Source organism: Ambystoma mexicanum, chromosome 1q (assembly GCF_040938575.1).
Source record: "Ambystoma mexicanum isolate Mex_15411 chromosome 1q, UKY_AmexF1_1, whole genome shotgun sequence".
Lineage (NCBI taxonomy): Eukaryota > Metazoa > Chordata > Amphibia > Caudata > Ambystomatidae > Ambystoma > Ambystoma mexicanum.
In genome coordinates, this window is record NC_090922.1 from 1,239,440,848 (window position 1) to 1,239,453,860 (window position 13,013).

The window sequence follows — 13,013 nt, forward strand, 5'->3', positions numbered from 1 at the left end:
CTCTGATTTCTAGGTCTGTTAGCCTCGCTTCGTATTTCATGTCTAACAGGTCCACTTGGAGGTGGTTGTTTTCCATTCGCTCCATTCTTTCCTCGAGCGTCTCCACTCTCCCTGTGAGGTCAACTATAGAGGCTTGTATGTCCGTTTGAATTGCTTTTATCTCCTGGAGGATGTCCTTGAGGTCGTCCTTCGTTAGCACTGCGGGGGTGGGGTGTCGGCACTTGAAGGCATGGTAACTGAGTGGTTCACTGAGGGGTGCGTTGGACCGGCGGAAGCGCTGGAGAGGGCGGATTGCGCACGTGGACTGGGTCGGTTTTACGGTTCCGGTCTCTGGGTGCCCTTTGGCGCCTCTCACCCTGCCTTAATGTCTTGAGGTTTCCTCTGGTCGTCTTGGAAGCTTGCATGTGGGGGGACCCCGGTGATGGCTCCGGCCCACACGAGAGGGGCTAAGATTGTGATTGGGGCCTGCTTCCCCAGATGCGTCACGGCTGAAATGTTCCGGGGGGACCCCTGTGCTCCGGGGGGGGGGGGGGGGGGGGGGAGGCCATGCCAGCTTCTACGAGGTGGTTTGCGCTGGTCCGTGCCGGGAGGGGGGGGCCAAACAGTCCGCCGCGCCTCAAGTATCAGTTCACCCCCCCCCCCGCGCTCCTCACCTTCGGGCCGTCTAGGGCCGCCACACGTCCATTGTGGGCTCGGACCCCTTTGCTGGGGGCTCCTTTTGCAGTAGGCCTCAATGCGCGGGGGATGGGTCGGGAGGCCCCCAAAGTCCTGATTTGCTGCTGGTGGTCCGGAGCGATTCTCGGTGGTGGGGGCTCCCACCAGGACACCCCACTCGTCCCTGGCCCCGCGCGATGTCCACCTGCCTCCGGGGCGTGGTCCGGCGTCCTCCTCTCAGTGTTATGGGCGCAGGCCACGACGGCGTCGACCGGCAGCTCCGGGCTCCGCGGCGGGTCCCGTGCAAGGCCCGGGGCACCGCGAGATGTGATGCCCCCAGTGGCTCCACTGCACGGCGTCCGAAAAGGTGTCCTGTTGCTCGGCGAGCGGGGCCTCAGACCAGGGCCAGGCTGTATCCACTTTCAGAGGAGCGCTCAATTCATTGGGCCGCTGCCGCAGGGGCACACGTTCCAGTCAGGGTTACTCCAAACTCCCGACTGGGGATTGGCTCAGAGTGCTAGGCCCTGCGGTGGTGGTGGAGCGCTGGTCTCACACGTCCAGCATGCTCCGCGCCCCCTGGTGGTCTCCCACATTGCGATTTTAATCAGATTCACAAGCATCCCCCATTTGGACGCAGCCCATTTGAAGCATTGAAGCAAACAAATCTGGAAAAAGGAAAATGCAACGAGAGCTCAAAGCACTATGCAAACATCGGACCCAGTTTGCACAACATATGGTCCAAGCCTGGGGTGGAGTGGACTTGGGAGTAGCCTCACCAATCAACGGACTGTAGTGTTGAATATAATTGGCTTACCTTTGTAAAATGTTCTAGCCTGCATCCTAATGGAGTGGTTCCCAAATAGAGGGAAAGATGTAGCTGCACTTCACTATGCACTACTGATTGCCATCAGATGTAACATTGTGTTAGTTGGCCAGTGGGTTTTGGGGACCTTAAGAATGCTGTACTTTCAGCCAGCAGTGTTGCTAAAACACTCTGGAAAATTAGTGTAGAGACATTAGGTCCCAGCCAGTAATACAGAGATCAGTGCACATCTTAAATTGAGAGTGCATGAAATGTACACATTTTACAAAAGTATTTCAAGAGGATTTTGAAAAACTGCAGTTACTATTTTGGTACTCACTTCCAGAATTGATTTCCACTTTAGAAAGGTCTTCCTCCTGTACTGGAACACTTATGTCCTGAAAATCTTCTCTGCGTTCAGTGAAACATTCACACTCCAAACACCGGGTTCTCAATACCAGCTGGCCTTGGAACAATTTTTCCACCAGTTCAAGAGTATCTAGCTCTAAAATAAAAAAAAGGTATAAATCAGGAACATGCACCGAAATGTGGAGATGAACAGTCTTGGAAACTATTGAAGTAATATGAATATTTTAGAGCAGACATGCTTTCAGAATGGATGCACATGACAAAGGTATGAGACCAATTCCAATGATCCATGACACACCTTCAGTCATATTAAGGGGGCATCACATTGGACGGTAGAGCAGATGCCATGGTCGTCAACAGTAGACTAATACCAAACTGAGTGGATACAGTGGGTGGTTCTGTACAAAACACATTCACCTATTCCAATAAGTCCTCTTGACTAAGTGAAAAGGCAAAGTTACTTGCAAATCATAGTTCTCCATTTTCATTCAATTGGCAGAAGATTTGAATAAGGTGGTTGGTTAAAAAAAAAACAGGAGGCAATCACTGAAATGTTAAATGTACCCTTCGGAATGATCCGCTAGTCGACTGGAATGCAGGGCACTTCTAAACATTTTGCATAATATACAAAAATACAAGTATTCAGTCTTCTTTTAAAAACCATTTTGCAATTTAAAAACCACTAGGTTGGGGCTGCCATAAAGTAAGCAGTACTCAAGTACTTCAGGATGAAAAGGGATTGGACTAAAACTCATTTAGGGGAATGGATATGGCAGGACACCTGCCCTACATTGCATCTGTCCTAGCATCATGCCTCCATACAGTAGGGCCTACAAAATGTGTAATCACCACATTGGCACCAGATCATCTTGTCAACTGTTACATTTCTGAACAAGGCTGCAGTGACCCATAATTAACTAGCTGCTTAAGCCCTCTGCTTGGCTGGTAAACGGTTTTCCTTGGTGGTAAAGAATGTGTTGCTTACCTTTAACTGTAGTTCTCCAGCATGGTTATCCTTCATAGATTGTCCTGCACACCACCTCAGGTTGTGAAACAACCAAAATGTAAATCACTTATAGAAATTCAATGAACATATTGTCAATAAGCAGCAAGTGTAAATTCATTTAACAAAATGTTGTTTCGAAGTAAGAATTTCAAAAGTGGGAATAGTAATTTTAATTTCAAAATAATCCACAAGTCAAGCTAGATGTGTTTCAGGGCGATGTAGTTTCATCAGGAGCAAAGTACATATGTACTTTTCAATCGACCAGAATTCAATCTATAAGAGCAAAAAAAGATGAGAACCAAATATTTTGCACAATATTGATGTAAATCAGGTGCCAACGTATTGATACACGTCCTACCTCAAGTGGCCATTCCATTCAATTCGACGTGATCAATGTAGAAAGCCTTACTGTAAAGTGTGCAATATGAGATGACTATCTGGAAAAATAATTTAAATCAGATTTACAATGTTAAATATCCAATGGTTGCCTAATATGCTTGTCCCAATAGAGACCCCTAAACCTTATTAGAGAATGGGTAACCACTACTTCATTCACCTGGGTAGAAAATTGAATATGTAAAAAGTCAAAAACCAAGAAATATACTGTAATTCTTGAACATTAGACTTCACAACTCCAAAGAATACTAATAGTGAGACTCAACCAATAAGTTCAAAAGCAACGATAATAAATATACAGTAAACAAAATATATGATCAGTATAGATAAGCAAATAAAGTTACTCCTAGTCCATAGTCACCGTTCCTCCATACTTATGGAACATTTCGTCCTTCGGGACTGAGCACTTTTTGTAGCATCAAAAAATGTATTTTCTTTTTATACGGGCCAGTGCATGTAGCTTTAGCCCCACCTTCCTGAGCACCGTCAAGTGCATCACCCTTCAGTCCTTTTCTATCACCAAGGTCGGAAGACATTAGCAGTACGACAACTTTTTAGAGGGGGAAGGCGGACAGGCGTAAGGTGGAAAGGGGAATATGGGCTAGGAGTACATTAGTAACTACGGTGAGTAACTTTGGTTTACTCCTATGTCCTGTCCCCTTTCCTCCATACCTGTGGTATATTCACAAGCACCAACACTAAAACTGGGTGGATGGAAAACCCCCTTACTGAAAAAGGTTCTTCAGCACATCCTGACCAAACTGAGCATCCACTTGTTAACTAAGGTCGAGGCAATAGTGTTTACAAAAATCTGTGCGAGGCGCCCATGTGGTCGCCCTATCAATGGCCTCCCAAGGAACATTTGTTAAAAGCTACAGCTGTAGCCTTGTCCCGCATCACATATGCATGGATGCCTTTGGGGCTTTGAAAACCCTGAACTGAGTAAGCTTATGAAACGGAGAAGGTTGTCCAGCAGGAAATGGAGGCTATAGATGCCTGTACTACATTTGGATTCCCAAAGGTAACAAAGAAGAGAATCTGAAGTCTTTTGTTCTAAATAAAAATTGAGAGCCCTTCTAACGTCTAGGTTGTGAAGAACCGGCTCATCGTCTGATGCTGGTTCTGGAAAAAAATACTGGTTAGGAGATACTACGAAAATTGCCGGAATTTCACGTTAATCATTGCGTGTGCAGAAAACCACATTATCCTTATGGAAAACCAGAAAAGGCTCCTCAATGGAAAGAGCCTGCAGCACCCCTAGCCTTCTGGCGGACGTAAAGGCAACCAGAAAAGCCACTTTCCGTTGAAGAGTTTCAACTAGACCGTTGTCAAAGGTTTGAAAGTTTTGTGCTATAGATCAGCGGATTTGTGAGCATGAATGAACAACCGTCCGTGTTATGGTAATAACCAATAGCAGACACGTATGTTTGACATGAGTGGATATGAATGCCCATAGCTGCAAGGTCTGACATGAACAAAACACCACAATCGATAGACGCCAGACAAGGATCAAGCAGCCTCTTTTCTAGGCATAAGTGACAGACACAAAGCAACTTGCTGCTGTACTGAGCTTGCGTGGGAGGTTTGCCCACAGCCTGAATTATGCGCATATTCTCCTCCGAGAGATTGAAATGTGCTAAGGACATGATCTTAGAACCATGCCACCAAGCTGAAGGATTGTGGGGAGGGATGTCAGACCCATTGTTCATTCTGCTGCAAAAGATCTCCAGCAAGCTGATCGGAGGCAATATTGAGATGTTGTAGCTCCGAGAACCAGAACCTGGCTGGCCATCAAGAAGCTATGAAGAATAGAGTGCAGTTGTGCGTGCGCCTCAGCTTCTCCAGTGCTCGGTGGATCAAGGGAAGAGGGGGGGAAGGCAAAAGTCAACATCCTGTCCCACCAATTCTTCAGTGCATCCCCCGGGAACCCAGACCCGGGACTTGCCTGAAGTATACAGTGGTAGCTTTTTGTTGGAGGAAGTCACAAACAAGTCTACCATCGGAATCCCCCATTCTAAGACCTGGGACCGAATCTGCTTGTTCAATTCCCACTAGTGGTTCGCTATGGACCGGCACCTGCAAGTCTTCCGCTAGGTTTTCTTGGATATGTACAGCCTGCTGCCAGATTTCGGTTCTGCACTGCCCATTCCCACATCTGAATGGCTAAGTCCACTAGCAGTGGGGGCCCTGGTCACTACCTGCTTGTTCACTTTAGAACACTGCAACTGGAGTTGTCCGTTCAAATCTTTGAAGATGGAAGGCAGAAAATCCTTCAAGGTCAGAAGAATGGCCAAAAGCTGGAGTTAATTGATATAGTGATCTCGGTCTAGGGAAGACCTGTCATGATGCCTACCTCCAAGGAGCCAGGTCCGACCCAGCAACCCCAGAGGCAGGCATCATTTCCCCCAGGGAAGTGCCAGCGGGCCCAAGCTGGGGCCCTTTGGACACAGTCCTGGCGCCTTAGGCGCCAGGCTCATGTTGGACCCCTGTCCTGGCGCCTTAGGCGCCAGGCTCATAAAGCTAGACATGTGTTCAAGTGTTTTAAGGTGCACTTACCTGATGCAGACCATGCTGCTACATCCAGGACCTCTTGAGGCCTGAATGGAACTACTTTACCTGTGGACCTACTTTCCCCTGGGTGTGGTCGGGGAAGGATACATACCTGATCGGTGGAAGGATACATACCTGGAACTTCTTCCAAAACTATTTAAACCACGCCCGATCAGCAACTCACGCTTCGCGTTGTTCTGCTCCTCGCAGCTGGACGCTCACCGTGTCAGCTCCTGCATCTGGACTTCAGCCACGCCTGTCAGCATCCTGGGTCACCTGCTAAGAGAGAATTGGAGAGAAAGAAGACCTTACCTGCTAAAGCTGCATCACGGAGACTTCACACCGACGATCCTGAAAGGGAAGACATCATTTTAAAAGCATTTCGCTTCGATCGCTGCATTTCACTCACCTTTCCTGGGCACCTCCATCTTCAGCAGCGATCATCCGGATCCGCAGCCACTTCCCAGAGCCTAGAGAGAAAAAGACAAGAACACAAGGTGAGTGAAGGAAGGGAATAGGAAAAGCTCAGTTTCCTTCTAAGACTTACCTGTTGGGTCATTCCCATTTCATTTCGGGTCCTGCCGCTTCCTGGCATTCCGGACCCTCTGGGGAAAAAAGACAAAGATATTGAATGAGCGAATGCAAAGACATTACCCGAACGCTCATCCAGAACTTACCTGTCATTTACTGGAACTGCACGTTTCACTTCGGGTCAGCGCCATATCTCCGGCATTCCGAACCCCGGCCCCTAAGGGGAAAAAAGACATAAGCGATTAGCGCTTGCTGCAATAAGACAATGAACATTATTATAAGGCTTGAACTTTTGAACTTGCTACAGAACTCTTTCAGCGCCTTACCTGAATAGTCAAGCTTATTTGAACTCCCATCAAACCTCAATCCAGTGAAGTAACTGGGTTTCAACGCGCCCCTGCATCAGAGGCAGGATGGAGAACTCATCCTTCCAGACCCTAAGGGGAATATTCCTGCGAGCCAGTGAGTCCATCTTCAGAGTCCTGCGCTTCACCATAGAAGAAGCATCAGCACTCGAAGCCAGACCTGCGCCTCCGTGGGAATCAGGTGAGCATGACAGAACGCGAAGCCAACCCATAATTTCCCACCCGGGCGCTATGGAGACTTCCGAGACAGATCAGCTGGCCCAGCTTTTGGGGGAATTACGGGCAGAAGTGCACTCAGCCCGCCAGGAGACTAAAGCTCTCAAAAGAGAACTGATCCTATCTAAGGAAAGAACTGATGACCTGGCCAAAAGGTTATTGCAGGCCCAGGCAGGGCACACTCCTTTACCTAATTCCGGAGATACTTCCACATCAATGGGTTTGAATAACCCGGTACAAATCAATCTACCTGGACACATGCTTTTGGCCCCGCCTGAACGTTTTGCGGGGGATCCCAAGAAATATGCCGTCTTTATGATGCCGTTTACACTTTCTATGCAGACCCGGGGCCTTCCCTAACGACCAGACCAAGGTAGCCTTTATACTATCTTACCTCAGTGGCAGTGCTGCCGATTGGTCTATTCCATTGGTAAATCAGGATGATCCCATTCTCCAGAATTTTCAGGGTTTCCAGGCCAGCATGGAAAGATTGTTTGCTCGACACTCTCAAGGACAGGCCCTTGATAACGAACTGCTATCCTTACGACAAGGTAATTAGGATCTTCTGTCCTACGTTGCCACCTTTAATAGACTGGTTGTGGAAACTGGATGGCCAGAAAACAAAAGGATCACATTGTTTCATCGAGGCCTGCGCGGAGAGCTTAAGGATGTTCTAGCTCAGATAGTAGATCCACCCCAGGTCTGCGCAGACTACATAGACTTGGTGGTTCAACTTGATCACAGACTTCAAAATAGAAAAGCAGATCGGTTCAAGTACGAAACCCGAGTACCGATCAAAACCCACGCTAACTCCAAGAGTACCGACGTATCCGAACCTATGCAAATCGGCGGTGTTAAAGGACCATTAACACAGAAGGAACAAGAGAGAAGGCGGCAAATGCAACTTTGCCTGTATTGCGGGACTTCCGGTCACTTTCTTTGAAATTGTCCGGTTAAACCACCTAAGAAGGTGGTTGGAGCCACAGATAACGATTTATTGACACCTGATTCGGGAAACGACCTAGCCCGACAAGCGCAGGGGTCCGCTTGCCGAGCTTGAAAACAAACTCTTTGACCTCGCATTTTGTCATGTCAATGGTGCTAGTGGACCCAAAACAGCCTCAGCTGTTGCATGCTATAAAAGCATACATCGACAGTGGAGCTATTGGAAATTACATAGACCGTGAATTGGCTTCCAGGATTAAGCTCCCTCTCCACCCGAAAGTAACCCAAGATGTCATTACTACAGTAGATGGAACCGAAATTGCCTCAGGGCCTGTAACGCATTCCACTGTTGAAATGACACTGGTGGGTCAGGATGGACATCGGGAAGCAATTGTGTTTGATGTGATCAAGGCCCCACAATTTCAAGTAATTCTTGGAATTCCTTGGTTAGAAACACAATCCCAGAATCGACTAGCGAGCAAAGAAGATAAGTTTTCCTGATTGTGAACCAACTTGTTACCCAATAAATCCAGTTATTGGTCTAGCCTCAGCAACTTCCACCCCTGTACAGCTACCGTCTGAATACCAAGAATTCCAAGACGTTGATCAGAAGGAACAGGCTAACACGTTACCTCCCCATCGGTTTTACGATTGCCAAATCGATCTGGTACCCAATGCTCAACTACCTTGTAGTAGGATTTATGCTCTTACGGAACCTGAGAACCTACATTTGCGTCAGTATTTAGATCAGTACCTAGCCAATGGTTTTATTCGCCCGTCCAAGTCTCCTGTCTCCTCAGCTCTGTTCTTCGTGCCGAAAAAAAGAGGGCGACCTTAGAACATGTATAGACTATCGCGCCCTAAATCAAATAACGATTAAGAATCGTTACCCTCTGCCCCTGATCCCTCAGCTTATCGACCAGGTGAAAGACGCTTGTGTGTACACCAAGTTAGATCTCCGAGGAGCTTATCACCTGGTGCGTATAAAAGGCGACGAGTGGAAGACTGCATTCCGCACCAAATTTGGGCTCTTCGAATATCAGGTGATGCCCTGCGGTTTGTGCAATGCACCTGCCGCCTTTCAGTACTTTATGAATGATGTTCTTCGGGAACTTATCGACGTCTGTGTCATTGTTTATATTGACATCCTGGTGTACTCCTCTTCAGAATCTGATCACAGAAAACATGTTAGGGCAGTTCTTGAGAAATTGCGCCAGCACAGACTATTTGCAAAGCTCGAAAAATGTGTTTTTCATAACACAGAAGTGGAGTTTCTCGGATTTATCCTGACACCTCAAGGAGTCCGAATGGACTCGCGAAAGGTGGACGCCATCCTCAAATGGCCATCTCCTAGCTCGGTGAAGGGAGTTCAGAGCATGCTCGGCTTTGCCAATTTCTATCGAAGATTCATCCCGGAATTTTCCCGAACAGTCCAACCCATCACAGCTCTCCTAAAGAAAAACAAACGCTTTGAATGGACTCTTGAGGCCGAACAAGCCTTTCAGGACCTGAAAACCAAATTCACCTCTGCACCTATATTGAAGCACCCGCACGCAGATCTCCCTTACATTGTGGAAACCGACGCATCCAGTTCGGCCATGGGAGCTGTCCTGTCGCAAAGAGACCCAGAAACTAACCAACTACACCCTGTGACCTTTTGGTCCAGGAAATGTTCTCCTCCTGAAATCAACTACGCAATTACCGACAAAGAGTTACTGGCTATTAAATCTGCTTTCAAGGCTTGGCGTCACTACCTTCTCGGGGCAAGACACACCATCACCGTAATTACGGACCACAGAAATTTACAGTATTTAAAGACGGCCAAGGCTCAATCTTCACGACAACTCCGATGGGCTCTATTCTTTGCGGAATTTGATTTTGTAATTACCTATCGCCCTGGCTGCAAGAATGGTAAAGCGGACGCCTTATCCCGGATTGGCATGGAAGAACCCAATTCGAGTTTAGAACCTGTGCCAATCATACCAGAACAAAGAATCTTAGGCCTAACTTCATTGAAAACTATTGAGGACATCCAAACGCAAGTAAAACAACTTCTAGACTCTTCAGCCTTACTGGAATGGAGTCAAAAGGGTCCTCATTACACCGTTAAGGATGACTTACCCTACTTCCAGGAGCGGTTGTTTCTGCCTACTAAAGAATTGCAAGAACTTGTTATTGCCCATCATCATGAATCATTAATGGAAGGACACCCTGGTATCGCTAAAACGGAGGAAAAAATCAAACGCCACTTCTGGTGGCCTTCTTGGAGAAAAGACAAAGTCTTTTGTTTTGTCTTGCGGAATTTGCGCCCAAAACAAGGGTCAAAAGAAAAGGCCAGCCGGCCTACTTCAACCCTTGGATATTCCACCGGCACCATGGCACACCTGGTCAATGGACTTTATAACTGACCTGCCTCCTTGTGCTGGTTACAACACTATCCTTGTAATTGTGGATCTATTCTCCAAAATGGCCCACTTTATCCCTTTAAAAGGTTTGCCTTCAGCTTCCACCTTGGCCAAGGAATTTCTGGAGAATATAGTTTGCATACATGGTTTCCCTTCCATATTAGTCTCGGATCGTGGAAGTCAATTTATCTCCCATTTTTGGAAGAAGTGTTGCCAACTAGCACAAATAGATGTGCGGCTATCCACCAGCCACCACCCCCAGACCGACGGACAAACCGAGAGAACCAATCAGACTCTCGAGCAATATCTTCGGTGCATGTTACACCAATCCGAGTTAAATTGGAAAGACATCCTTTGGATCGCAGAATATGCATACAACAATTCAGTGCATTCTGGAACTGGACAAACTCCTTTTTATACTTTGTATGGTCACCATCCTCGGACCTCTGATCTAGATCCACCTCTGACCCTGGAAATGCCCGCAGTAAATCATCTGCATTCTACAATAACCCAAGCCTTCAAAGAAGCTGCAACTCATTTACAGCAAGCCAAGAAAAAGTACAAAGAAAACGCTGATTTGCACCGAAGTAAAACTCCTCCTTACCAAGTAGGAGATCAGGTATGGCTAGCAACGAAACATTTACCCCTCAAGGGCCCGCGAGCTTTCAATCCCAGATTCATAGGACCTTATCCCATCAAGGCTATAATCAATCCCGTGGCCTTTAAACTGGATTTACCGTCTAACATGCGTATTCATCCAGTTTTTCATGCATCACTTTTGAAGCCAGTACAACCAGGGACCAGACTGTCCAAGCCTCCAGACCCAGTTCAAATTGAAGGGGAATTAGAATTCGAAGTTAAAGACATTTTAGACTGCAAGGTGTTAAAGTCAAAACTCTTCTATCTTGTTGACTGGAAGGGATATGGAGCTCAGGAGAGATCGTGGGAGCCTAGTAACCATGTTTACGCACCTCGATTAATACAAAGGTTCCACCGGAGATTTCCGAACAAGCCAAAACCCCCAGAGGGAACAACCTTGGGAGGGGCCTTGAGGGGGGTACTGTCATGATGCCTACCTCCAAGGAGCCAGGTCCGACCCAGCAACCCCAGAGGCAGGCATTTCCCCCAGGGAAGTGCCAGCGGGCCCAAGCTGGGGCCCTTTGGACACAGTCCTGGCGCCTTAGGCGCCAGGCTCATAAAGCTAGACATGTGTTCAAGTTTTTTTAGGTGCACTTACCTGATGCAGACCATGCTGCTACATCCAGGCCCTCTTGAGGCCTGAATGGAACTACTTTACCTGTGGAACTACTTTCCCCTGGGTGTGGTCGGGGAAGGATACATACCTGATCGGTGGAAGGATACATACCTGGAACTTCTTCCAAAGCTATTTAAACCACGCCCGATCAGCAACTCACGCTTCGCGTTTTGCTCCTCGCAGCTGGACGCTCACCGTGTCAGCTCCTGCATCTGAACTTCAGCCACCCCTGTCAGCATCCTGGGTCACCTGCTAAGAGAATTGGAGCGAAAGAAGACCTTACCTGCTAAAGCTGCATCACGGAGACTTCACACCGACGATCCTGAAAGGGAAGACATAATTTTAAAAGCATTTTGCTTCGATCGCTGCAGCGCTGCATTTCACTCACCTTTCCTGGGCACCTCCATCTTCAGCAGCGATCATCCGGATCCGCAGCCACTTCCCAGAGCCTAGAGAGAAAAAGACAAGAACACAAGGTGAGAGAAGGAAGGGAATAGGAAAAGCTCAGTTTCCTTCTAAGACTTACCTGTTGGGTAATTCCCATTTCATTTCGGGTCCTGCCGCTTCCTGGCATTCCGGACCCCGGCCCCTATGGGGAAAAAGACAGACATTGAATGAGCGAATGCAAAGACATTACCCGAACGCTCATCCAGAACTTGCCTGTCATTTACTGTAACTGCACGTTTCACTTCGGGTCGGCGCCATATCTCTGGCATTCCGAACCCCGGCCCCTAAGGGGAAAAAAGACATAAGCGATTAGCGCTTGCTGCAATAAGACAATGAACATTATTATAAGGCTTGAACTTTTGAACTTGCTACAGAACTCTTACAGCGCCTTACCCGAATAGTCAAGCTTATTTGAACTCCCATCAAACCTCAATCCAGTGAAGTAACTGGGTTTCAACGCGCCACTGCATCAGAAGCAGGATGGAGAACTCATCCTTCCAGACCCTGAGGGGAATATTCCTGCGAGCAAGGAAAGCCAGAGTAGAGGGGCCCTTCCTGTCCATCAGAGTCCTGCGCTTCACCATTGAAGAAGCATCAGCACTCGAAGCCAGACCTGCGCCTCCGTGGGAATCAGGTGAGCGTGACAAGACCATAGGTCAAAAACTTTCAGATGGTTTAACGCTGCCCCCCGCCCCCCCACCCAAGTAGGGAGGAATTTGTTTGTGACCTGTGGTGATGGATCCCCAAAAAGGGGTTCCAACCCACGATGCCGGATGGCATAATGTCTTGAGTCACTGGAATTAAGCGAGAGTCTGGATCCGTTGATTGGGACTAGCTGTTTGAGCCTTCAATTGAGTACATCTCATTTTCAACCTCTCCCGAGGGAGGGCTACGACACATGGGGCTATCAGCCCAAGAGCCTCTGAAACCACCATGCCCACCTGTGAGTGGATTTGAGGAAAAGGAGCATGTCTGCGATAAATCCCTCATCCTGTTGCCGGTCAGAAAGACCCTGGCACTGACCGTGTTCCATCGAAAACCCAAGAAAACAGTTCCTGTGAGACAGGCATTG

General features: G+C 47.8%; 1 protein-coding gene across 1 annotated transcript in view; it reads right to left on the reverse strand.

Annotated features, from left to right (window-relative positions):
• USP1 (ubiquitin specific peptidase 1) overlaps positions 1-13,013 on the reverse strand; it is a 219,495-nt gene that overhangs the window by 68,048 nt on the left and 138,434 nt on the right. Inside the window, exon 6 of the mRNA XM_069642031.1 lies at positions 1,797-1,961. Coding sequence (XP_069498132.1) covers positions 1,797-1,961 — 165 coding nt within the window. The remainder of the gene's footprint in view (positions 1-1,796; positions 1,962-13,013) is intronic.